Here is a 24744-nt window from a genome sequence, read left to right as displayed (position 1 = left end):
AAACACGCGTCTAAAGTTACATGATGCCGTATCCGGTATCATATGGCGGTCGATTGGAGTACTAAACTCCGCATGGCTGAGTTGGTGTACCCGCTTTGTGCCGAATACGGCGCGCTCAAAGAAAGTGATGCTTTGCGTCGATGGCTTCGGAAAGTTTCGCCTTTGTCAGAGAGTTCCATATTAACAAAGAGTCTGCGGTATCGAATTGGTATCTTTTGCCAGCGAACCTTGGAGTTCTCGAGTCCTGCTGAAGATCACCATCACATCCTCTGAGCCACCAATTCAAGCATCAACTTCTCCGACGAATACCCAGACGACACCATGGTTCTTTATCATGCGAATGGAAGAGTTGTTGAAAAACACGATCAATACTTAGACGATGAAGCACGGAGTCTGGCGGATCATTATCGATACATTGACCAGGTTGACGTTTACAACCAAAAGTCTGCGGACGCTTCTAGTGATAACGTTGAAATCATTATCGACAAGCAAGAGTATAGAACGCTCTATTGCGAGAGGGAGGGATATTGGGAAACCATCAAAAAGTTCAGGCGGAAAAGCTCATACACTATTCCAACGACTGTTGATCGCGCTACTTTGAGGAAGTGTTCGACCTTCGCTGATGATCACTTCACATACAATCCGGGAGCCAAGACGCTTCATCTGCCAGTGCGTTATCCAAGACAACATCATGCTGCTCTGGGCGAGTTATCGACTCAGGACTTCGACATCAACTATCATTTTTGCGTTAGTGGAAAAAGACTCGCCGAACAACCTGATGATCAAATGGCGTTCATACGACCGGAGGAAATCAACGAATACGTCATTCCATGGCTACAAAAAATGCAAAAACAGATCAATCGCAAAGGAGATGAATTAGACAAAGAGGACGATGCAAGATCACCCAAGGAGACGAGGCGCGCACGCCAGCCAACAGGACCTGACGGTGCTGTCGCTATGGGAATTCCAGTTGCACTTGACGACAAAATCCATCTCTACAACGCTATGCTGCAGCTAGGCCTGCCCAAATCCGTGCAACTGGTAAGAAACAACTCCCCCGATGCATGCCTGTTTGCAAGACATAGACTGACCATACACCCAACGTTGTAGCCACTCATTGACAAAATCGTCATGCAGATGTACAAAACCAAACTCAATGCGTGTCATCTCGCCACTCTAGAGCATACAGTCGGACGCTTCTATTCCAGGGGTGTTGCTGTCCTTGACCCAGTTCTTTGTCATTTCATCGGAACGTATCCTCGCAGGACCTTGCAAGATCGCAGAAACGTCAAACCTCCACCTGAAAGCGATACTGAATCATCAGATGATACGAATAAGACTGGCGAAGAAGCGTCAGAAGAAGCGCAGGGTGCTGATACTCAATCGGGAGAAGAGCTATCAGCATCAGCACCAGCACCAAAACCATTTGACTTCAAGAACTCGGAGAGAAAATACCTCAGTTACTATCCTCAACCCGCGGGCCGCGCAAAACCTTATGATGAAGACACATATCTTCTCCCCCCTGAGCTGCCTGTCATCGGACATAGTATAAAGCATTGGTCCGGAGTCCGCAAGAAGGGCAGCACCGCTGCGGCTCATAACGGGTTTCCTCTCAACATTGGAAAATACAAGAAGTTCATTCGGAGAAACGCGACGGATGTGATCGATGTAAATGACTATTTTGAAGAAGAGACAAACCGACTGGCACATCAGAAGGACTACGAAGACAATGGTCCGGGGGAGGGTAACTGATGATTAATTCGTAGTATTAGAGGCTGCTTACAGTATGTCGTAGTTCTTATTAAGACCCTATTCTCATCGCTTTCGTCACATATATCACTGTCAGCTTGATACCTTGTCTTCTCCAATGTTTTATCTACATGCTTCTATCAAGATACAGTGAACGCCTCTTGCATACAAACATGACCTCGGCAGCGACGGGAACAAAAACAACGGTGGCGACAATCTGACCAAACGTCCATTGCCCGTCCGGGAAGCTCCCACCAGCTGCTCGGATCATCACACTTTGTAGCTGTCGTAATCGGAAGAACGCCCAAAATTGCACAACTAGTGCGGCAGCGACGACCACGTCGATTCCGAGTTTCGCATACAATCCAACAATACCCCCATCAAACGTCGAACAGCACTTTGTCAGCCAGGCTTGTTTATGATCCATGTCCTCCAAAGCGGAAGAAAGAATTTTTGAGATGACCACAATGGACAACAGCAGATAGCTGAGAATGCCAAACGCCGTAGTCAGATCGCGTTCATGTGAGCTGATAGTGCTAACGCCTTCGAAACAGACGCCTGCGATCACGCTCCATTCTTCGAACGTTATGGCGGTGTTTGGCGTATCCCCGATCCGGCTCTCACCTGCAATGGTTAGTCGGTAATCCATTACCATAGTGTCACCACTCACCAAAAGTTCCTCCCATGCGGGAGAAAAAAGGGCAAAAGCCCATCGCCCAGCATATCACAAACAAGACAAAACGTTGTCCTCTACGAGCATCGGAGAGAGGCCCCGGGTGTCCATCGGCGCCGCTTCCTGGCCCTTCATATCTGTCTAGTGAGATATCAGTACCACTAGACGATCGTCTTCTAGCAGCATCTGTTGCGCCGCCCTCCAAGAACATTTCCGGTCGCAATACCATTGGAAGAAGAGGCAGAAGCGTGAGCGAAGACACCAGCCAAGCAATCTCAACCGTGAAGCCACCCATTCCAACAGCGTTTACGCCAAAGTCAACCCCAGACAGTGTGACAATGCTAGCAGTTTGAATCGCGAAGGTAAAGAAGATAGCGTTGTCGAAAAAAGTTCTTGTGGCGTTCGCAACCAATAGCCTCCCCATGCTCGGATGGCCTTTTGCGCTTCGTTCAAACCACATCGATATCGCTACGAGACATGCGCATATGAAGCTCTCAAGAATATATCCGATCGCCATACCGATACCGCTGATGTCTGGATTCCCTGAGCCCCATAATGCTCCGCATACATTAGTTTTGCAATCCTTCACCAGGCTGAAATCCCCGCCTGTGGCGTTGCGGAGCAGGTCGATGTACGCTGTAAAGTCCGTTCGTGTGGAAAGGGCGCCACAGTCTGATGGATCCATTACCGCGAGACGTTAACATGAAGAGTTACCTAGAGGAAAGGAAAGACACAGCCATGTGTTATCACGATGAAAGAGAGGTTGCCAGCTCTAACCAGGCTGAAGTCTGCCTTATCGCTCAGCCTCCCCTCCCCTCCCGCGATAGGCTTGCAGATTCTCTAGACCGACGCCTCATTGCGGCTGAGACTTACACGCATAAGCCAGACACTTTGTCTGAACCGAGACTGAGATGGTTATCTCTCCCCTCCTACTGTCGAAGATGGAAGTGCTTCTTGTATGCTTGCTCGTGCTGAACTTCATTGCAATGACAAGCGCGCAATTCGTAAGACATACCCAAGTTTTGATTGGCAAGGCTGGGGCTCACTATACAGCTTGAGACTACACTTTTCAGCTCTCCGTCGCCTGCATTCGGCCCAAGCGTGTTTCCTGGAACAAGTCAGCTCGATGGCCAACCATCGGTTTTCACTACCATAACGCGTCCAATTACAAGAACAACATCATCGTCATTATCCGAAGCTACCATAACCTCTCCAGCAGATCCACCTTCATTTCCATCTACGCCAAATTCGACCGTTCCCAGGCCACCTTATTCAGATGGCAGCACCTCAGGCGTCTCTACGGGTAAGTACACAACAGGACGCATCTACATACTTTCTCTACATGCTAATACAGGAACAGGGTATACAGTCGGTACTGCAGTAGGCGGTTCAGTTGGAGGGTTACTTATCCTCTCGCTCCTCTTATTCTGGTAAGAGTCTAATTGTCGCGTCGTATACTCACGTACTGACCCGTCAGGTTCCGTGCTCACAACAAGAAGAAGAGGTTGCGGCTGTCTGTTAGTAGTGAATCAGCGCTATCAAACAAGCTTGGAGAGAAAGCGACGGAGAGTATGAAGACAAACATCGTTCTGAAGAAAAGGCCACTGCCAACAAGCCTTAGGGCTTCTGAAGCTGGAACTAGAGCTCAGGAGGTAAAGCTGGACGATGAGAGGGTTGTCAAGTCTACTAGTATGCTGTGAGATGGACAAAGATGACATCAATTCGTTGGCGGATTGAACACCCCAAGTCACGTAGTTTCTCAACATGTTTTCTTTTCTTTTCATTGTTATGGTAACAGACCTATCAAACATATCGAGCATCCATAGCTACGTGTTACGAGCACATGTGCGACCCGCGCAGTGCCCGTTTTGTACTTTGTATTGATGCAAATGGACTGATGCTCCCCCGACTATCTTCGCTCCTCGCTCCTTGTTCTCGGAAAGCTCTCAAATCTGCGCCTGAAGACAGCAAATGGGTATCGTGGATGGGTCGCTCGCACGTGAACAATAGATGCGCCATGTAACCTTGGTGGTGAATGGACACTTGACTGTGTTGACGCGCTTGCAACGCATGCCTGCATGGGGGCTCTCGGTCATGTGTAGTCTGCCTCTGCCCACATGGCTCGTCCGATAGACCATACAAGTGGTGGGTATGCTGAGAGACTGAAGGGGCGCAGATTTGGCGCTTGGTTTCGTCTTTTGTGTCTGATTTGGCGTTTTTCTGCTTTCATCTTTTTTTGGTACCTAGGTAGGGATTTCTCCCCTTTCAGACAAAGAAAGTCTCAGATTCATCGCATGCATATCGCTAAGTAAGAGATCTGAGCGTTGGTCATGCGGGCAGGGCCTTCTGTGGTATATTGGGGTGGCATGATCCCCATGTGTTGGGATTCTGCTTGGCAAGATTGCACGGTATGCTTGGTGTTCGTGACCAATGCCAGCGTCTTGGGCGATGGCTCCATGCTGTGCAGACGAAGACAGCGAGCTGCTCCTCTACTTACTCCAGAAGGCCAATCGTACTGAATCCGTCCTATACCTCGCCATCAATAACGACACCCAGTTTAGCGGTGTCGCACTGACTGGTATAGTCTCCGTCTCTTTCTTTCTGCTCAATGTACTTGCAAGAGCCTATGATCATCTCACTCCTGTAGACTGTGTGATTGCAGTAAGGTTCAGGATACTTTTGTTCCCAACTCAAAGCTCTTCGTCCTCTTTGTTGTGATCTGGGCTTTGGTTTTGAGCTTCATCATCCTCGTGGATGTCGGTATCGTCCCAATCTACCTCAACATCGTAGCGTTGAGATATTGTAGACGGAGTCTTGCACGGTCGCACTGCTTTAGTAACCGGTACTGTAGGCTCATGTGAAGATACTTGGTGTTCTTCGGATTCGTCAAGACCTGTTGAGGTCTTTTGGGAACTCAAGGACGGGTCTATCGCCGTCTCTTGCGTCACGACAGAGCTGAGGTCTGTGACTTGTCGCGGTAACGTGGGATCGATAGTTCCTTGAGATACATCATCGTCGCCAACGACGTCGCTGCCACTCTCTGCCCCGGTTTTTTCGGATTGGGAATTAGGACTGTCATGTCGCGATACACGCCCACCCTTGATCGTCGACGGTGGCGACTTTCCTCCTTTTTGCGATGCGTGGGGACCTGGAGACTCAGCATGCATCAAAGACTGTAATGAGCTTTCCGCTGCAAGCGCAAGTTCAGACAAGTAATGTTCGCCATTGCTGCCAGGTGTCGCTGCTCTTCCCGCGGGAGATGCCAATGTTGGTGTGATCGGCGGGAGTGGTGCTGTGGATGCATAAACTGTTGCCATTCCCCGCGTTGCAGCCGTCAACTTACGCTGCGCCGCTTGTTGAGCTGTAGCTCGAGCTGCGAGAGGACTATAGTCAAATGTTGACCAGTCAATGATGGTAGGGTCGTGTGTGGTTGTAGTTGTCTCTTCTGGGTCTTTGAGCCAGTCTATGCGACATGTTTTCGAATAGTCGAACCAACCAACAACGCCATCATCCTCTCGCGCACCGTAGGCCATTCGGGTCTCCGCGCCGGTGTTGTGGTCGATGTCGAAAACGCCGTGCTCGTATACTACTACGGTAGAGCTGTGCGTGATCGAGATGCAACCGCCTTCTTTCAAGGTTGCACTAGGATGCCATGATTCCAAGACACGTCTGTGTTCCGGCTTGGGCGTGACTTGGCTCATCCAAGCGGGTTTGTACCCGTGGAAACGCACTGGCTGCGTGTCTGGAACCCCGATGAGCTTGAGGTACTCTGCTGCTAGAAGAAGTCCTCGCTCTGTAGCGACGTGAACCTTCCCATTGTAAAGATAGAGATCACAGTCGCCAATATCCCTAGTGGGCTCGACTTTCGAGGCATCTTTGCGGCCAAGGTCGTCGGATGTCCAAAACTTCTTCTTGGAAAGGCGAAGCGCTTCCTGCCGCAGAACAAGCATCTTACGACCAAAAACATGAACCTCGTTGTCATCAGTGAAGGATCGTTTCAGCCTGTCCGAAGGCTCATCCATAGGCTCGAATGGGTACTGATGTTCAATCGTATGAGAGCATAGGAGGGGTATGCTGTAAACATCGTAGTCGAAAAAGGTAACTCCTTCCTCTGGGAAGCGATCCTGACCGGCGTACAAGTGGTGATCATCCAGAGACTTCTTGATCTTAGCATTTCTTCTCTTTATAGCCTCGTGGCTTGCTTTGGCCTTTTTGCGCGAAGCTACCTCGGGATTCTCTAACTCCACAAGCTTCCGCTTCCTGTGCTCAGCCGGCGGCGTGACTGTTTGGCTTGGAGTAGAACTAGGCTTTGGCTTCGCGCCATCTTCCCTGCTTTCGCCTGCCTTTGCGTCTTCCATCTTGTGTAATCCCTCCCCCGCGCTCGGTTGCCGTGACTTGGGGGTTGAGGCGGCGCCCTTGGTGACGGATGTATCGGGCCGCATCGTGGCCGCGGTCTTGGTGCTAGCATCGGACTGCTTTAGCGAGCTGGCTTTGGTGTTTTGACTTGGGGTCCGTGGAGTAAGGGCCTTTGCCTCCGGCTCCGCTTCGAGTGCTGTGATCTTGCAACCGTCTTTGACACCGTGTCTCGTCTTAGGGCTCTTTCGCTCATGAGAGACTGTCTCCAATACAGTAGGTCTGCTAGGAACAACAGGTTTCTGTTTGAACTTGTCATCACGGAGCTTCTTCCTGTCATCCTCGGTCATGTTCTTTAGGTCAAGTAGGCTAGGGACCTTCTTGTTTGCATCGACACTTTTCTCCACCGCTGGTGCGCGTGTATGTTCCTTTCCGTGAGCGACTATAGTCGGTTTCATTTCTCCAGGTCCGATATGCGCTTTCTTCTTCGCATGCAGTCCATCATCTTCAGTTGCCTCTTGTTTGCGCTTCCGGGAAACCTGTGCAACGACGTCGGTAGTCGCACTTGCGCGGAGTTCTTGAACCTTGATTGGCCTATCGCGGATCTCTTTGGCTGGGGGTGGGGTACGCGAGCGTCTGTTATCTCGGTGCTTGGCTTGTTGTTCGCGTTGGATGTCTCGCCCTGGCGACCTGCTCCGCCGATCGCCATGTCCACGCCTGCCACCGTATCCACGTGCACCGTTACGGCCGCGTTCTTGCTGTGTTGCTTTGTCTTGGTGTTGGAGTCCTTCTTTTGCCTTATGTTGAACATGGGTAGTCATCGCAGTCTTGGGGTAAGTATTGTGGGCGCCGTCCGTCCCTTGGTGCGAACCGCCGTTGCGTTTCCTGGCCATGGTGTCGATGATTGATGATAGCACAAGATTTGTGATTGTGATACCGTAAGGTCGTGTGTAGAGTTGAGCAAGTTAGACTAGGTGAGTGAGACAAAGGTGTTGTGTGGGTCCATTGTCGCGCTAGTACCACGTGCTCTAGTATTGTCTCTGTCACCCACATTCACTACGGCCATACTTTCGAAATGTCCTTCTCGAAGGATAGTGGTTATTCTATGCGCCGCCAGGAACGAGTTGTACCGTTGTGCGCGCATAGTTGCGTCATCACGGCGTTGCAGGCGCTGTTGCCAATCATGGCAGGCAGGCGCAGCCTATAGTGAAGAGCCATATTTTTCCGTCGCAGCATTGCAAAGCCTCAATCCGGCTTAACAGACTTACAAAGCTTAGAAAAAACCTCGGAACGAAATGCTGCCGCTACACCATCGAGACGACCAAGCTACAGTTGCAGGCGCACAACTCGAAGAGAGCTTCGGCAACATGGACATAGATACTACGGCTTCCTTCGACGATAGCCCGAAGCAGCCATTTGGAGGTCTTTCGTATGAAATACGCGCTCTTCTCCTGGAAGGTCCTCCAATTTTGCTTGTCGCATCTCATTCGGGTGCGCCATCGGACTACGCCCACCAGTGTTCTGCTGCCAAAGGTCTCGTTTCCCTCGATCGCAGTCGTCAGATGACCGAGCAAGCCGAGAGCGGCCACCGTCCATATGCCATCGAGATTTCGGTTTGGGCGCTCGCTGCGGCTTCACAGGCTGTTCGAACCGGCTATGAGGAATGCCCAGATGTTTCGCAACTCGCTCTTGCCATGGGCCCTATCTTACCAGGTTACGCCATGTGTGTCCTCGACTGGCTTGTTCGGTGTTTCAGAAGCAGGACGACGATTTCTTTCGTTCCCGACGACCCAGAAGTCGATGGCGAAGATAAGTGGTATTGGCTGTATAGCTATGCGGCGATGCGCGCTCTCGGTATTGACGCTGTGGAAGATCTGCAGCCGTTCATCAAGCGTCTTATTGATCATGAAGGCCTTGTCGCGGAGATGACCAGCTACCTACGTCTTCTGAGAGCCCTGCAGCCTTCGGATCCAATCGTCACGTATCTTGCTGTAAGAACAGCCAGGCAGATGTTGGGAAATGCGCACGTGTTGTCGGAGGCGCAATGCGATGCCATAGGCGCAGCACACCCGCATTTCGCCGCGCTCGTCAACGAGCAGCTGCAAAAGTCGAAGTTGTGATCTCTTGTCGAACACCAGGCAGCGGTGAGGGGACGGGTCTCAATACAATAAGCAAGTAAACCTCATCGCTGGTTGAGATGTCTGGTCGAAGCAAGGCGGGGTCCCGAAGCTCCACATGCTAAACCTTTTCGGAAAGGTTCGCCTGAGGACAAGGGGCCCATCCACCTGGGCAACAACAGATGCTCTACATCACTCCCACCACCTCAACCAAATGCGCAAGTCGGTCAGCTGCGCAATCCTCTCACACCGCATCAGATGAGAGAGTCTATCTTCATGACAATTTTATGCTGTCTCTTGTCAGCCATAGCCAGGCGCCAGTATTGCCGTTTTTCCTTTTCAATCCCCTATTCCGCTAGAATGTCAATGCATCGGCTTGTTCCACGGTACTGCCAAATGATTCGCTCATGCTATTGAAATGCCTCAGGATTTGTTCGCTGGACCGTATCTTTTCCAGTCTTTCGTCTCTCATTTCGTCTTCATCGTGACACAAGCGCATTTCCGAGTGTAGAAGTGCTGATGTATCGTTTACGGCAAACCCCTTCGATAACCCTCCACTGACATTGATGTCTGATCGCGAGATATTTTGTTGTTTCTGTCATTTATGTTGGGAGAGTTGACCGCTTCCTCCCTCCAGCTAATGTTCCTGTCACCGCCAGGTGTGATGCGTGTTCCGCTCCGACCATGGTGCTGTCCGGGCCAACGTTGAGGGACACCAGAGGAGGTGAGGGCTCGGAGACTCTGCCGGCGCATCCATTTGACAGTCGCGCTAAGACATCTTAGCTCAATGCGGGAGGATGTTCCTGCATGGATCAATATTACACATCCAATGTTGGGACTGTATGGTACAGTGCTGCAGGTACTTGCTACCAGCACACAACGCTTTGATTCCATCTGAGAAGGGTGAGGGTAGTGCCAGTGTTGATGTATAAGAAGGGTAACGTCCTCACTCTAAGTAAAGCACAACATCAAGCATCACTTCCAATACATCAACTCACCAACAACCACACAATCATCATATATTGATAATCATCATGCGTTTCTCTCAAATCGCCACTCTTCTCTCCGTTGCCGCTGCGGTTAGCGCCCAGTACACCTACAACATCACCCAAGCGGAGAAAGCGGGTAACATGGAGAAGTACAAGTGCTTGTATGCTAAGCCCTCCGAAACCTCTTTATATTCTATACTAATGCAACGATACTAGGGACAACAAGAAGCTCAGCAAATGGATGCCCAAGTGTCTTCACCAGTGCCAGGAGAAGGCCAACCATGCTGACGGCTGTGCGCCCGATGACTTTACTTGCCATTGCATCAACTACAGCGTCTACTCTGCCGTGAGTACCACATTCGTCCTAGTTTCAGCTGCAGCACTTCTCTGACACCGTAATAGGCGATCGAGCCCTGTGCTTTCCCTGCCGCCCTCGGCGGTAAGGGCACTTGCTCGTTTGAGGAGCTCGGCAAGGCACGCCCTATCGTCCAGGACATGTGCAACTTCTTCAACGCCACTCTATATGACGACTACGCGGAGTGCGACATAGAACTGAGCGAGGAGAAGACTTACATGATCCTCGCTGATGAGGAGTTTGGAGAGGTCACTTACTAGATGTGGACGAGCAAGGCTTGGAGTGATACACGGTGGTATTGGACTTAGGATTGAACTTTAATAGACTTTCATCTTCTCAAACATCTTACTTACAGTGGGACATGTCTTATGCAGTGGTAGTCACTAGCGTCCTTACAGCTAAGTGATTTCACAACACCTGACATTCGTCTCACATGGTGCCTTCACGAACGTCGCTCTGGCTACTACAAATAAGCTTTCCGCGCTGCACCAACCCAACCACACTCATACCCTCACTTTCCCACACTCTTACACTCACACTCTCACAAAATCACAACCATAACCACCACCTCCAACACAAGCATCCCTCCCAACAAACTCACCACAATGCCAGAAACTTACGGCGAATACGAACAAGAAGGCGGTCGTCGTGGCGGCGTCTCCGGTCAAGGTACTGGTAGCGGTAACAAGTAAGGGAGTCTAGTCATTTTCGACCCTTCTTCAAATAGAGATAGATAATGCCTGGCTTTCGCACGGCGAGAAGCGCATCGTGTACACGAGCGTTTTGCCGCATCATCATGTGTCTGCGCACATGAGAAGTCTTATTAGATTAATGTAACTTACACATGATATTTTGGCCTTCCACGATAATGCACGCTGGATAGTGATTCCCGGAAGTGGATAGACTGCGTGATGTAATGTCGAACTGGCGGGGACGATGGTGGGTCGACGATGTAGCCCCGGGCGTCAGGACACGTCGTAGCACCTGACTTTTGAACACGATAGTATAACTGACGCGCGCATTTAGGAGCTCATCTTGCCGTATATTGATGCGATGCCCAGGAGATGTCGCGGTTCCGAGATGAGGAGCGAACGACAGAGAAGCGGCGTAGCGCGATCCTGACTGGCGTCCTTGGCACGAACGTGACGCGCTCGTGCGGCGCATGCCCGCGGGCCTCCTTTCGCGCGAAACTTGCAACAACATCTTCACATTCTCACGTTTTCCTCTGGGCCTATTGCCTTCCTTTTATATGCAGACACGTCGCGTCGCCCTGCGATACAGCTGCTCCGAAGCCGCCCAGCCTGGCCAACTCGACTGGCTCTCCTCCCAAGCGTTTACACCGATGATATAATCCGGCTGATTACCCATCCCTTCACATACGACCATAGGATCATGAAAATTAGGCTTCCCGTCCGCTCAGCCATATACAAGCATGATACCGGCGGATTAGTAGTTAGGTGGGTGACCACTAGCGAATCCCCGCTGTTGTATGTTTTTGGCCTTCTTTTTGCCCCCTCAGAATCCATAGTCGCCGGCCTCCCTCGTGCGAAACCCACGCCGATCGCGCAAAAATGTGGCGCGCTTCACTGTTGTGCACTTCTTTTTGCTCACAGTCTAGAGATGCAGCTAACCATGGTTCTACGGAAGTTGTGGGTCGCTTGCGCAACCCACGATCTGCGCCTGCGACCTTACATAAACAAATGCGGTTCGCCCGCCTTGAACCTCCAGTTCGAAAGGTAATCCTCATAGATCCCAAGCATCTCCGGCTTCCAACCAAGAGTCTTGTAAGCGCGAACAGCCTTGGACCTCGCACTGGAGCCGTAACCAATCTTGCTAATTGGATCAATCTTCATGGCCTCCTCTGCGCTCAGAAAGTCCACATCCGGTGTGTCCAGCAACCCTCTCTCGAAAGCCGCTTTGCTAACAGCTTGCGCGAATTCGCCCCACACCATTTCGCCGCTTTCCACAAAGTAATACGAGCCCACACCTCCCCATGTTGCGGCGCCACCACCCTGCGCGGCTGCTTCCGTAGCCATGACGAAGAAGCTTGCTAGATCGGTAATGTGTACCGTGTTGACGATTGCCTTGCCGTCACCGACTGCGAAACCCTTTCCGCGGTCTAGGATGGAGTTCACGTATTGTCGTGCTGCGCTGCGCTCCTGCGTGTCCTGGGCGTGGCTCGTGCCGTATATAATGGGTGGGCAGACGATCATGGTTTTGATGTGCGGCGCTTTGCGGTCGAGCGCCAGGATCATGGTGTCGATGTTCACGTGTGGCGCTTCGGGAGGGAGCGTTAGGAGGTCAGTTGCATTGTCCCAGTCGTCGTAGACCTTGGTGGCAGCCTGGCCGTAGGTCTCCGTCCTGGCAACTTCACCGGTGAGTATACCGCAGCCTGAGGTGTGGATGAGGTAGCAGGTGGACTTGTTCTTCTTCATGCCGTCGATGATGGACTTGTTCAGCGGCTCGTGGTCGCTGCTGCCCCAGTTTATGACTATGTCTGCGGCCGCTGCCGAAGAGGAAATGACGTCGTGACTGTCAAAGTCTCCGATCACGAATCGTGTCCCCTGGGGCACGAATTGCTTCACACTCTCTTCTTTCGTCTTGTTGCGAAGGAGGACTGTCCATTCGTAGTCGGGGTGCGCAGCTGCGATCGCACGAGCGCTTGCATTACCAACCCAACCAGTAACCCCAATGCTGTAGAGTTCACATACAGATCAGCGAGTCTCTTTCGACCAATACCGAGGGAAAGCTTACGCAAATATCTTGACCATGTTGAAAGCTGTTCTAGAGGAGTATACCAATAGCAGTCTGGCCGATACAGGATCTTCTCGAGTGTAGCAGACGACACCTGTTTATATTTCCTCTTGCTGATTACCCCATGCATGGAATTGTGATGTCGTCTGGGCACGGACACCGTCGATTTTCGTCCGGAGTTCGAGCTAGTGGCGCAGTCAACGTGATTGCTGCGCAACATCTGTCCGTAGCTCCTAGAGCTACAAACGCATGCTCATAGCGCGAAGCTGCCTGACCCGTCTCCGCACATGTGATGCCGCTTACCCGACGGGGCTCGTGAATACAAATACAACAGAGTGATGCGGGTGGAGAGGCTAAGTAGAGATGCATTCTAGTCAGTCGATCGACCGTGATCAGCCAAGGATGATCTTCGTTAGTGGGGTACAGTCTGCATCCCAAATTGCCTTTGGCACCCGTCCTGATGCACGCCGGTATGCTATCCCTTCCTTGCGCTCAACCCATAGGACGTTGTAGAAGTGGTACTCCCGTCCATCTGGGCCTTCTTCACCATACAACTCCATCTCTTTCTTGACTTCTGGATAGTCGTTAGCTCGGCGTTGGGTGAGACGTTGTGATTCTGGGACAGAAAAGGGGCCTGGTTGTCACACTGACCTAAATACTCAGAGGTTTTTAAATACCCAGAGCCGCCGATCACATATGCCTCCATATTTAGCCGATAAAATTTATCCTCTTCATCGCCTTCAACTCCAGTGGAGTTGATGGTTCCAGTAGATATGGCTACAAGCTCAACGATGCCGCCTGGCCCAAGTTTAGCCTCTTCCATGTGGCGTAGCATACCAGCAGGGAGTCCTTCTTGGGTTTCAAGACAAATAAGGTCGCAGGCATTTTTCAGCGTTGGCCCCTTTCCGAATTGTGGGAGCTTGTATATGGACCTGTATGGACTGTATCTCATCAGCTGTCGCAATGAAGCAGGAAAAGAATGCAGGACCGCTTTTATGTACAATGACAGACAGGATGTCTGGCACGAAAGAAACGGCCAGGTATCATGGGGCTGCGGAGCGTATGGCACACTGCAACTGAGTTGTGTAGGATCGAGAGGCATTGAAGGCTCTGAGTTTTGACAGGCTGAGTGAACGGTTCCCGCGGTTCCTTCCGCAGGGCCGTCATTACCCGCCACGTGGGTTTCCGGTACAGTCGACGATATGCCGTCTTTGAAGTCCTTGAATAGCCCATCTTCAGTTCCCAATAGCCTGTCCGCTGGTACTTGGCAGTGCATATCTTCGGGTAGCGAGTACCACTCTACGAGCTTCCGTGTTCTCCATACCGGTATCTGAGACGTGCCGTTATCTTGATTGAAGAACGAAGATCGTGTCCGAAGATGATATGGATCGACGGGGCAGGTCCATCCACACCATGACCACGAAGGTAGATGCGCTTTTGGCGCTATGTTACCACAATTTTGTTTTCTTCGTACTCTGCGACGCGCTTTGAGGAACGGCTGCCAAAGAAGCGCAATGTCCAGACGAACACGAGGCAATCCATATTGGAATCCAGAAGGGAAGTTGCGTCCTAGTGTTGCTAAGATTCCAGAGAAGGCCGGTAAAACGTCTTGCGGGTACGTAAATACACGACTGTTATAGAGACTGATCATCTCAGTATATAGATCGAAGTCGGGGTAACAGCTAGATAGCATACGGCTAGCCTTTTCGAAGTGCGGGACAGTAAGAGACATATTCCCGGTTGTAGTCAATTCCGGCCTGGGTCCGTCTGGACTCCAGACGCATTGCTGACATTCCCAAAACAGATAACGACTGTTGAAGACAACTGCTCTTTTCGAGAGTATCTGCTCTTGGAAAGTCCAACCACGACTGGCCCAAGTAGTGCTGTAGAGATCGTCGTAAAGGTCTTCTACCTTTTCGTCCAGTCCACATCCATTGTAATAGGGACTGGAGAACCCGTGCAGCCTACCCATGGGAGTTGCCGCTATGATAGTGAGATACGCACCAGAGTATATATCACCCATGTGATTGACCTGCTCACGTGTCTTTTCATCGTCCTGGACGATGCATAAACAGTCGACCCACAGGTAAGTCCCCCCAAGCTTGCGAACCAGCGCTATGGCGTCTTTGACAGCGGTGGGGAGTTGCACCGACACTTCTTTTAGATATCCAGGTTTTCGGAAGTCCGATAAGTTGAGCTTCTTTAGTAAAATAGAGTCAGGTGGACGCTTGTCATTGAAGTCGTTGTATAAGCCTTGTGACCATACGTAGCTCAAGGCAACGTACCGGGATACGGTATTACCAGCTACCAAACACGCCCGACTAATGTCGATAACCCAATGTGGCAATTGTTGAGGCGATCTGTCCTCAAGTGGTGCTGGCTTACATTTTTCTCCGTGGTGATCGTCACAGGACGTCATCCAATGAGTAATATACCGAGAGTTTATAGTCTTCTTGATGATTTTGGTAGAGCCGGTGTTGGGTTTCAGGCCTTCGTCAAGCCCACCACTGTTGAGCAGCAGTTCCTTTACTTTGTCGTTGTGGAATGGTGCAGTCCACATTAGCGGTGTTATACCGAGCTCATCTTTTGAATTCGCATCCACCCTGCCAGTGCTGAGTAGTATCTCGGCAACCCTGACCGACTTTTCGGCTCGCGAAGCCCAAGCTAAAGGTGTAAGACCACGTGCATCTTGCGCGTCAGGATCGACCCTTCCACTGGCAAGCAGCGCTTCCACAACGTTCTCCTGCGCCGTCGCGGCAGCGGATCTTAAATTGCCACCTCGCTGCATTGCGGCAGCAGACAGCGGTGTTTGATCGTTTTCATCTCTTGCCTCTGGGTCCACTCTAACGTTGTTCAGTAGTATCTCGACGGCAGCCTTGAAGCCCAAGAAAGCGGCCTCCCATAGTGGAGTCCGACCTTTCTTGTTGCGGATATTGACATTGACATCCTCCTTCTCCGACAACATCTTCACAATCGCTTCGGAGCGACAGCGTACAGCCTCGTGTATTAGAGAGACGCCTTCATTATTCTGAAGATTGAGATCGAAGTCACGATTCTCGAGCAGTGCTTCAAATTCTGCTGTTCTTTTGCGTCTAATCATATCGAATAGCTGTGACCATCGTTCTTCTGTAGCCATGGCGGAAGAATATCGCTCGGTCCGTCATAAACCGTTTGCAAAGCCCAAAAGCGAATCAAGAAGTCGTAAACTGGCCTTTCGACTTGTCGACGGCGTTATCAAGTCATATGCGCACGAAAAATCGTGGCCATGATTATGGCATTGATGGAATGTTTGGATTTCGCGCTTTTGAGGCTCCGAGAAGTAGCGCGAGAGTCTTGCAAACCAGAAGATTCGCGCGCTTTATACGCGGGGCTGGTGCTGACATGCTGCCAAGGATCATGCGCACACCGGGTTTTGCCGATCTTTCCGGCTAAAGAACGAGGCGTTGTCCCTCCCAGCAATGCTGCCTACCTGAACCAAGTAAGCCGCGACTGCGCCACTGCGAGGCTGACAGTGAGCTTGAGGCCACAGACTCCATTTGACGGACTACAAATCCTTCCTACGCCGCACGAAGGGACTTGGTGTCGTCGCTCACCCCATCAGACTGACCATCTTACCTCTTCCTCTTCTTAGCCTTCTCCTCCTGCTCCTTCTTCATGTCCCTCCTTTCTCGTCTCTCCACTGCGTCCCATTGATCAACTCCCCACTTGACATACTCTTCCAGGAAAGGCTTAAGCCCACCCCAAATCCTCTCCTCATACGCGGAGTGCTGAAACTCGATGCATAGCCACTCCAACGCCCTGAGCTGATCTATACCACCATAAAGATCCAAAGCTGCACGCTCGTAAACTCTCTTGTTTCCCTCGTTTGCTTCCGCGTACACCTTCTCGAATTTCTCGACGATGGGTTTGACCGACGCAGGTGGTATAAGTGTAACGTTGCCTTCACCATCGCCAGTGCCGATGGTGAAGCACGCGTAGTCGCCTAGTTCGATCTCGTCGAAGTCTCTATCGCTGCCATGAAGGAGGTGGCCGTTGTTTTCGTTGGGGAACAGAGTATAGTCCATGTCATGCATCCAGCTTCCTGATGTATTAACTTCGTCCGTGCTGTAGAAGATTTCCTCATCGATGCCGTTGCTCGCACGTAGGAAGTCTTTGTAGTCATCAGGAAGCTTTCCGTCAGGGAGCGCGACGAACGAATGCTCGTCGGGTGAGGAGAGGCGTTTTTCGAGGGCGGCAATCTGAGCTTCCGTTGCGCCGTCCTTGAGAACAGTGGATATTGTATCTTCACCGCTATCTTCGCGTTCGGTGAGGATGTTTTTGTCAACCATCTTTACAAGTTCGGCCATCGTTTTGGATCGATACGGTCGAGCGGGGCCTTCGGTAGAACGCTTCTCGATGAGGGCGCAACCTTCTTTGACATATTCATCCACGTCAGATGCACGCACACCGAACGTATCCCCGAGCTTAACAGACGCGAGAACGGGCCAGATGCCTGGGCAATCCTCCAAGCCTTGGCGACGAAATATGTAGTGCCTGGTCTCGTCACCGCTTCTATCTGGGTTGTCCCAATTATCCAGCAAGTACTGATATAGTTCTTTCATGTTATCTTCGACCAGACTGGTAGCTAGACGATGCTCGTCCGCAAGTAACGCGATCTGTGTCACCGCACCGAGCGTCATGGTTTCCCCGGCATGCCTGTAGGTAGCATCCGGCTTCATATTTAGGCGCTCGCGTACGGTTTCCACATCTTTTTTACTGAGCGTCCCTTCCTCAGCTTTCGTTGCGATGTCGTTCGGCAAACCCGCGGTGCTGATGCTATCCGCATCCGCGTCGTCTGCTCTGCGGGCCCATGTTGGGAAAGTGTCGCTAGTTGTCCATGCTCCTTGCAACTGCTCTTCGGTAGTGTGACCGTAGTAGTCCCAGGTTGTTGTGTCAAGACCGTACTTATGGATTGACTCGAGAAGTTTGTTGGCTTGGTGGGGAAATCCAAGAACGAACAGGTCCAGAGCTGCGTGCTGCGCTATCCTCGACGAGTTCAAATGCATGCGACAATTAAGAATGGAGGTCTTGGACCAGGGTATGAGAGGCAGGGCGCGTGCCATGATGTCGAAAGCGGCGTCCTAGGTGCTGCTGTGGGAGAGGATGAAGTGGCATCTTAGACCTGGGTTACATTTTTGAAGACCTTTGAGCTGCTAGCCGTAGATGTCACTATGTGCCGGTATCGTGGTGTTTTGAGATTAGCTGCCAGGCTGCAAGCAGCATCCGAGGTGCGATGACATCATGCCTGGACTAGCCAAGGCAACACCAGTGAGGCCTTCCAACATGACCGCGACTGTCTCAAGGCGATGCCATGAAGTGATTGAACCTATACTCATGCCATAGTATGTCAACCTTTCCTAAGGCCCTCGATGCGCGACACGTCGATGGACCGCGTCGTCAGGTGACATCCACGGATGCTCGGCCTCGGGGGACTCTGGAAGGTACCCCGAAGTGCGCAAGCGAGCCTCGCGCGGTCTAGACGATGCGCGCAGATCCGTAGAACTAATGCCAGGGACGTGTAGGCGACACTACTAGTCGTATGAACGAGGTCGAAAGGAACGAACATTGTCGCTGCGTCCTCCGTCAGCGAAGCCACCGGATTGTGGCACAGCCGCGCGATTTAATCAACTGCCGCCTGGGCAAACTGTGCCAATGTCGGAGGTTCCGTCGATCCTGCAAAATTGAGGTTTCCGCTCGCGTAGACATTACAGTTTCTCGTACGGAAAAGCGTCGCCACACATCACATGACGTGCTGAGAAATCAGGGTCAGCTCTGGCTGGCTCCAAAACTTCGGCCCGTGGAGGTGGCGCGGCGGCTCTTGTGGATCTGGTGGGGTCGGTCTTAGGGTCCGATCCACAACTCAACAGCGTTGGATTCGTCCGTTCGCCATGCTTTCATAAACCTTGAACTACTCAATCTTGACCGGTCTTCAATCAAGTGTAATGGCGACCATGCAATCGCTGAAAGACAGTCGCGCGACGACGTCCTGTACTGAGTGTCAACGGAGGAAGCAAAAGGTGACGACACTCCACATTGGCCCTGCATCTACCCCTTGAACTAATGACGCGGCTAGTGCTCGCGAGAATGGCCCTGCAATCACTGTCAGGCACGAAAAGTACCCCATCTTTGTCAATTCTCTGTCAAAAGAGGGCAGCAGGAGCCTTCTCCAGAGTCATCCCGGTATGTAGATCGTCCTACCTACCCCGCCATTAGCGGAACGCGGTATTAACAACGATTGCGCAGTGAAAATTCGGCCTCCAGCATCAAAGGCACAAAACGAAGCGCTCCTGACTCTGCAGAGCCGCAATTCCTGTCGCAGGATGGCGAGCAGGAAGAGCTTGAAGATGGGCTGAAAGCGTGGGGGTACATGCCTGGTCATGTGCACTACAAAGTAGGCGGAGTGGAAGAGGTAAGAAGACACCCCACAGTATTGATATCAACTAACACGTTCAAGAATGGTCCACGAAAAGACTCACCGACAGAAAGCTCCGTTACGACGGATGTTCTCGAGAAAGTCCTCTCAGCCGTTCCGCCAAGATCAATAACGGGTAGGCACAAACATCGCGAGATCTTAATAATCCATTCTCTAACCATGAGCAGATGCGTTCGTCAACCACTTCCTCAATGTCGTCAACTACCGCTACACTGCAATATACGGCCCAACATTAGCCGAACAGTATGTCCAATGGTGGGCAGATCGCGGTGCCGGCAAGCAACTTTCTCCAGAATTTACCTGCCTGCTGCTGAGGATCTGCGCATACTCAGTGCAGTACCTCACACCCGCGCTCCGCAAGATGATTGAGTTTGAGTTGGCTTGCAATTGCCAAACTCTCACCGACCGGTTCTCCGACGCGGCGGAAGAGCTAAGCCGGAGTTTTGGAGCAGCGAGAACAAGCGTTGAACGCGTGCAAGAGCTATTTTTGAAGTGCGTTTGGTTGAAGGCCGAGTCCAAGATCGTAGAGTCGTGGCATGCGCTTTCGCGCACGATCCGGGAAGCGCAAGAGCTGGGTATCGATAAGGATGGAGGTATCGAAGGCCTGTGTGAGTTTGATATAGAGATCAGGAGACGTCTCTGGACGTTGCTGTACATCTGGGACTGGTAAGTTCAAAACTACGTTTTGGAAGCATGACCTGACTCTCGCACAGGCAAATGTCAGCATGGCTCGGCCGTCCAAACCTCATCGACCAAAAGAATCTCGACTTCAAGTTCCCCAATCTACGGCTCGACAAGTCGACCACGGAGCCAAACCTACTATCACCCTTCGCACACATCGCCCTTCAAGCAACCCTCGGCCGTAGGATCGCCGCTACCATGGGGAATGCCCAATCTGAACACGCCCTCTCGGACAAGCAGGTCTTGGCAATAGAAGCGGAATGCGAAAAGTTCATCGAGGAGCTACCACCCATTTTCCGCTTCACAGACCCCGACACATCATTCGATGAGTCCCATCCTTTCTTCGTGTTTCAGCGCTGTCAGCTACATTGCGTCATCTTCGTAACGATGCTGAACTTCTTCAAGCCCTACCTGACCCGAGAACGAAAAGACGCGATAGCGGATCAAGACGACGAGTTCCGGAAGAAAGGCGTTGACATCGCGTTGCGCCTTCTGAAAGTAGCGCGCCAGCTCTTCGACCACGAGTTCCCCATCAACGCGAAATTCCACATGGTTGTGTTTGCGATCTTCGACACGGCGACTTTACTCTGCTCCGCCATCATCCACGACCGCGAGCACCTCCTACCTCATCGCGAGGAGATTGTTGATGTAATCGAAAGCTCGCTGGATATGCTGCATCAACTCAGCGGGACGACGAAATTAGGCGCTACGTCGTACAACTTCCTCTTCAAGCTCGTGCAGGCCACACCGGAGCTTTCACGGTACTCATCGGCGAGCAAGCGACAACGACAAACTTCTTCCTCGGTACCCACGACGACACCGCCGGTGCCGGCGCATGAACCTGCGCCTGTAGCGGTGATGCCACCGGTGGAGAACACAGCGCCGCCGGAGCCGACCGCTGCACCGGTACTTTCTACTGCTGGCGATCTTCCGTCGATGACGATCTCGGATGAGCTTTCCTTCGATATCGATCAGTTCCTTGCTCAGAACCCCTTTGGCACGGTTGGAGATCCAGCTGCTGTTGATATGGGTGGTATGGAGCAAATTTGGGATTGGCAGGATCTGCATATAGATGTTTACGCGCAAGGAGAGCCGGATGGATGGAACGCTACTGGTGATGGCTCTTGATCATGCTGGGATCGTGATCTTGTCGGCGCTGTGTACCCCCTCCGGCACTATCTCGAGCGCGAAGTCACGGCTTCTCCAGGGGGGTGAAGAAGGGATCGGATTATCAGATCTGGAATAGGTGGTCAACGAGTCGGTAGCCTCTGGATCCTGTGTGCGACTGCCGCAGTCGCAAGGTTGGGTTTAACTCGGTGGTAGACGAGTATGCACCCAGCGGGACTTTGACAGCGAACGATGATGCGCTCGCACGCAGTGCAGTCCTCATCGCGTGCCTGGTACTCGGGTCATTTTTCTAAGTTCAAACAGTTTAGCTCTTTGACGTACATCTAAGCATATAGTAATAGCATACCATAGTCTTAGTCACGCTGGCGCTCGAAACTACCTCGCTCCTGATGCGATGTCTAAACCATGTAAATGCAATTGCTGAATGCTTCAATTCGGCGTACAAAGAATGCCAACACGAATCTCCGCAAATTTAGACGTTCAGAAAAGGGCGGACGGGGCTGAAGTTAAGTGTCGCAGGGTGGCTCAACCCCGAAAACCTTCGGAGGCCCTAAGTCGCCGCGAACATCGTCATGTGTGGCGGTGCATGGAGACAAGCTATTGTTTAGTAACTTCGTTTTTCTTTGCACGTGGAGAGGGAAAAGCAATAGTGCTATTGTTGCTATACCCAGTGCAAGCCACCATGCATAACCGATGGCCTCATTAATCCCTCAACACCATGTCAACAATCGACCAGACGTTGTACTCACGCAATCAGAACGGGGCTGATTTGCAACTCAGCTTCCTCGCTTTCCTTGCCGACGCAGCCTCCAGCTCAGCGGCCTTGCGCTTCTCCGTGGGCTTCCTGACGCGCTTTGGGCGTTGCGGCTCGTCCGTTTCCAAAGCACTAGGAGATCCCATGACTTCCTCCTTCGTGACTGGCTTGGCCGATAGTCTCAGGATCAAGCGCGGATGTGTGGCACGTCGTTCAGGCGTCGTGGGAGGATTGCTCGGAGGTGGTGGTATCCCTCCGACACCGCTGTCTCGTCTATCCGATGTCGATGTAACATCCTGATTCTCCGTCGCTTGAGGAGTAGCTCTCAGATCCTCCAGTCCAATCTCCGCCGTGGAAGTCGAACGCGGTGTGTCGAAATACAAAACCTCCGGTTCTTGCCCTTGAACGCGTACCGCAGCAGAGCTGTTCTCCGTGCGCGTTTTCCACTCGCTCATTTCCGTCAAGACCTTGGCGTGATTGCTCAGCTCTTTGCTCTGCTTCAATGAAAGCCCCAGGAGTGTGTTATGTTTGTCAGCGAGACCTTGGTAGTCTCTGCGCAGAACGCCGTGTGATGAGGATAGGTTGTCCAACTGTTCTTCTAGGTCAAGGAAAGACTGTGCGCTGCTGATCTGTAGGTTGTCCAGTTCTTGTCGGAGGGCGCGAATGCTTGATTTGGGGTCTATCGAAGACATTCGACGGCTTCCGTGGTCTTGCTCATCGTAGACTGTGGGTGGTGTGTTGTAACGGAGACGGACGATGCTAAATGATGTCAGCAGGTCACCTACCTGATCTGGACGTCCTCAACGGCGTACTCATCCGCTTCATCAGCGAAGTATTGACGGCAGCTCTCAGTCAAGGACTGTTCACTGTTCGATGGAGATTCGTATCCGATGATGGGGAATTTCTTGTCGGCCGTGATGTAAGGCTGCCAGTCGCAGTCGCTATCGCTATCGCTATCGCTATCGGACGGCTCACACATGGAGGACAAGTCAATGACTTCGTGTTGACACACCTCTTGGTCACAGTAGTGATCATTGCAGGCTGCTGGCCATTTGGGTGTAGTTGCGGCCGATCGGGACGCTGCAAAACGTTTCCGTTCATCAAGTAGCTTGTAGAAGGCAACCACGCATTCAGCGCTGTTCTTGCTGACGAGGGGTTCGGCGTCGCACATGTTCGTAGCTGATAGTAACAGTTGATAGAAATGATGGTCGTGCTATTGCTGAGTGGTGTTTATGGCACTGTTGACAGAAGATGCTGGTGCATGTCGCTCGAAGGAAGGCTGACCCACGATAGAGCGGATCAATGAGGAGGGCTACTACCTCGTCCAATTTCAGACGACGTTCGCCGTTGCCATTTGGGAGGAACACGCATCTCACCTCAAGGCAGCCTCAACGCAAGGCTGGAGCAGTTGGGGTGAGAGAGATGGAAAGATCGAATCAAACCTTATGTATCTTTGTAAGGCTGATACTGGGAAGATGCCGACACCGGGCGCAGAGTGCGCAAACATTCCTCAGTGACATGCATGCCGTCCTGCAGCTTTGCCTATGGTGTCGCTCGAGAGATGCAGTTGGTGTCAGATTCAGGCGACACATGATGGGAAGAACCGAAAGATTCTTGATCTTGCTTTCGCCAAGTAATGCCGTACGTAGGTTACATTCGGGTAGCACTACAGTACCGAGGCGATACGAGGTCAACAGAAAGGCCCTGGGTCCTTGTATCGAGCATGTCGCGTGACATTGCCCGTTGTCGATGCGACTTGCTTTAGGGCAGGCCCACCCTCGCGCCTACTCGGCACGTGCTGCCAGGGAAAGTGTTGCATTCGGAGGAGACCGGTGAACTTACTGCAGTGGTTGGCAGGTGTGGAGCCGGGCAAGGGTCCAACAACCTGCCACAGTGAACGGCAGATTTCTCGTTGCAATTCGAGCGTTTCGGTCTCGGTCTTTCCAGTAGATTAGCAGTGGCAGGCCGCGCATTCAGGGCATGTCGATCTCCCATCGATGTTGGGGTCGAAGGCATCCCGCGCGTTCTGAGATTGATATCTCTGGGACGTCATGCCTGATCTGGGCATGCAACGAGAACACTCGAGCCACCCCGCTTACTGTCGGTGTGATTAAAGTCTGGCGATAATTTGAGGCCGGTCTTCTTAGCCATTTCGCGTGTGCGAAGCCTGCGAAAGTAAACGTAATCGGCACGTCTTTAGTCTAGTTGCGTTTCGGCACGCGGCAAAATTCGTCGGGTCCGCCACAAGCGAACAGCCTCGCGACGCGAGGTCAACGTCGCAGTAGCAACGGCGATCTGTGGTGGTAGCCATCAATGTCAACCGATGCGCCTGGTCTGTGAGCTGTTGTGTTCATCGAGGGCTCAGCGTGTAAGGTTCTGTCATTGCGCCCATCAGGCGCGCTGCTGCAGGCGCACCCACGCACAAGAAGAGAGACTGAAAGCTTACCAGACCGATGGTATTAGCTAAGGCCAAGCCTAATAGGATCGAGCGAACCACAGAGGCGACGTGGGATGATCTTTGCAGTGAACGGCAGAGGAACGTGATGGGGTCTGATGCTTGGTCCACCAAGCACTACGTCACGGCGCGCCTTAATGCCGCTACCTTGGCGCACCGTACCAACGACTCCACACCATCTGTCCGTTCCAAAAGATTTTTTGACAGGGGCGGCGCCGGGGAGAGCTGGAGTATATGAGGGGCCATGACCCTCCTCCAGGACCG

The 24744-nt window shown here is 52.0% G+C and overlaps 9 protein-coding genes across 9 annotated transcripts; 4 read left to right on the top strand and 5 right to left on the bottom strand.

Annotated features, from left to right (window-relative positions):
• Positions 1-321: 321 nt before the first annotated feature.
• J4E79_006504 (uncharacterized protein) lies at positions 322-1752 on the top strand (the record flags this gene model as incomplete). Its single annotated transcript, XM_049355374.1, has 2 exons — positions 322-1041; positions 1111-1752. The coding sequence occupies 2 exons, from the start codon at positions 322-324 to the stop codon at positions 1750-1752; spliced, it is 1362 nt and encodes a 453-aa protein (XP_049210047.1).
• A 3360-nt stretch (positions 1753-5112) lies between these two features.
• J4E79_006503 (uncharacterized protein) lies at positions 5113-7668 on the bottom strand (the record flags this gene model as incomplete). The annotated part of the gene is made up of 2 exons (XM_049355373.1): positions 5113-5462; positions 5766-7668. 2 exons carry the CDS (start codon positions 7666-7668, stop codon positions 5113-5115), a joined length of 2253 nt encoding a protein of 750 aa, XP_049210046.1.
• A 402-nt stretch (positions 7669-8070) lies between these two features.
• J4E79_006502 (uncharacterized protein) lies at positions 8071-8895 on the top strand (the record flags this gene model as incomplete). The annotated part of the gene is made up of 1 exon (XM_049355372.1): positions 8071-8895. The coding sequence occupies one exon, from the start codon at positions 8071-8073 to the stop codon at positions 8893-8895; it is 825 nt and encodes a 274-aa protein (XP_049210045.1).
• A 1031-nt stretch (positions 8896-9926) lies between these two features.
• Positions 9927-10496, top strand: J4E79_006501 (uncharacterized protein; the record flags this gene model as incomplete). Its single annotated transcript, XM_049355371.1, has 3 exons — positions 9927-10042; positions 10098-10227; positions 10284-10496. The coding sequence occupies 3 exons, from the start codon at positions 9927-9929 to the stop codon at positions 10494-10496; spliced, it is 459 nt and encodes a 152-aa protein (XP_049210044.1).
• Positions 10497-11924: 1428 nt separating this feature from the next.
• On the bottom strand, positions 11925-13007 carry J4E79_006500 (uncharacterized protein; the record flags this gene model as incomplete). Its single annotated transcript, XM_049355370.1, has 2 exons — positions 11925-12930; positions 12991-13007. The coding sequence occupies 2 exons, from the start codon at positions 13005-13007 to the stop codon at positions 11925-11927; spliced, it is 1023 nt and encodes a 340-aa protein (XP_049210043.1).
• A 1891-nt stretch (positions 13008-14898) lies between these two features.
• Positions 14899-16126, bottom strand: J4E79_006499 (uncharacterized protein; the record flags this gene model as incomplete). Its single annotated transcript, XM_049355369.1, has 2 exons — positions 14899-14936; positions 14959-16126. 2 exons carry the CDS (start codon positions 16124-16126, stop codon positions 14899-14901), a joined length of 1206 nt encoding a protein of 401 aa, XP_049210042.1.
• Positions 16127-16601: 475 nt separating this feature from the next.
• J4E79_006498 (uncharacterized protein) lies at positions 16602-18092 on the bottom strand (the record flags this gene model as incomplete). The annotated part of the gene is made up of 1 exon (XM_049355368.1): positions 16602-18092. One exon carries the CDS (start codon positions 18090-18092, stop codon positions 16602-16604), a length of 1491 nt encoding a protein of 496 aa, XP_049210041.1.
• Positions 18093-19113: 1021 nt separating this feature from the next.
• Positions 19114-21271, top strand: J4E79_006497 (uncharacterized protein; the record flags this gene model as incomplete). The annotated part of the gene is made up of 5 exons (XM_049355367.1): positions 19114-19130; positions 19291-19438; positions 19484-19577; positions 19630-20128; positions 20176-21271. 5 exons carry the CDS (start codon positions 19114-19116, stop codon positions 21269-21271), a joined length of 1854 nt encoding a protein of 617 aa, XP_049210040.1.
• A 753-nt stretch (positions 21272-22024) lies between these two features.
• J4E79_006496 (uncharacterized protein) lies at positions 22025-23196 on the bottom strand (the record flags this gene model as incomplete). The annotated part of the gene is made up of 2 exons (XM_049355366.1): positions 22025-22784; positions 22811-23196. 2 exons carry the CDS (start codon positions 23194-23196, stop codon positions 22025-22027), a joined length of 1146 nt encoding a protein of 381 aa, XP_049210039.1.
• Positions 23197-24744: the final 1548 nt, after the last annotated feature.

The sequence above is a fragment of the Alternaria viburni genome (assembly GCF_023758015.1).
Source record: "Alternaria viburni strain BMP 2772 chromosome Unknown scaffold_13, whole genome shotgun sequence".
Lineage (NCBI taxonomy): Eukaryota > Fungi > Ascomycota > Dothideomycetes > Pleosporales > Pleosporaceae > Alternaria > Alternaria viburni.
The sequence above is the reverse complement of the archived record's forward strand: the minus strand, read 5'-3'. Positions and strand labels throughout refer to the sequence as shown.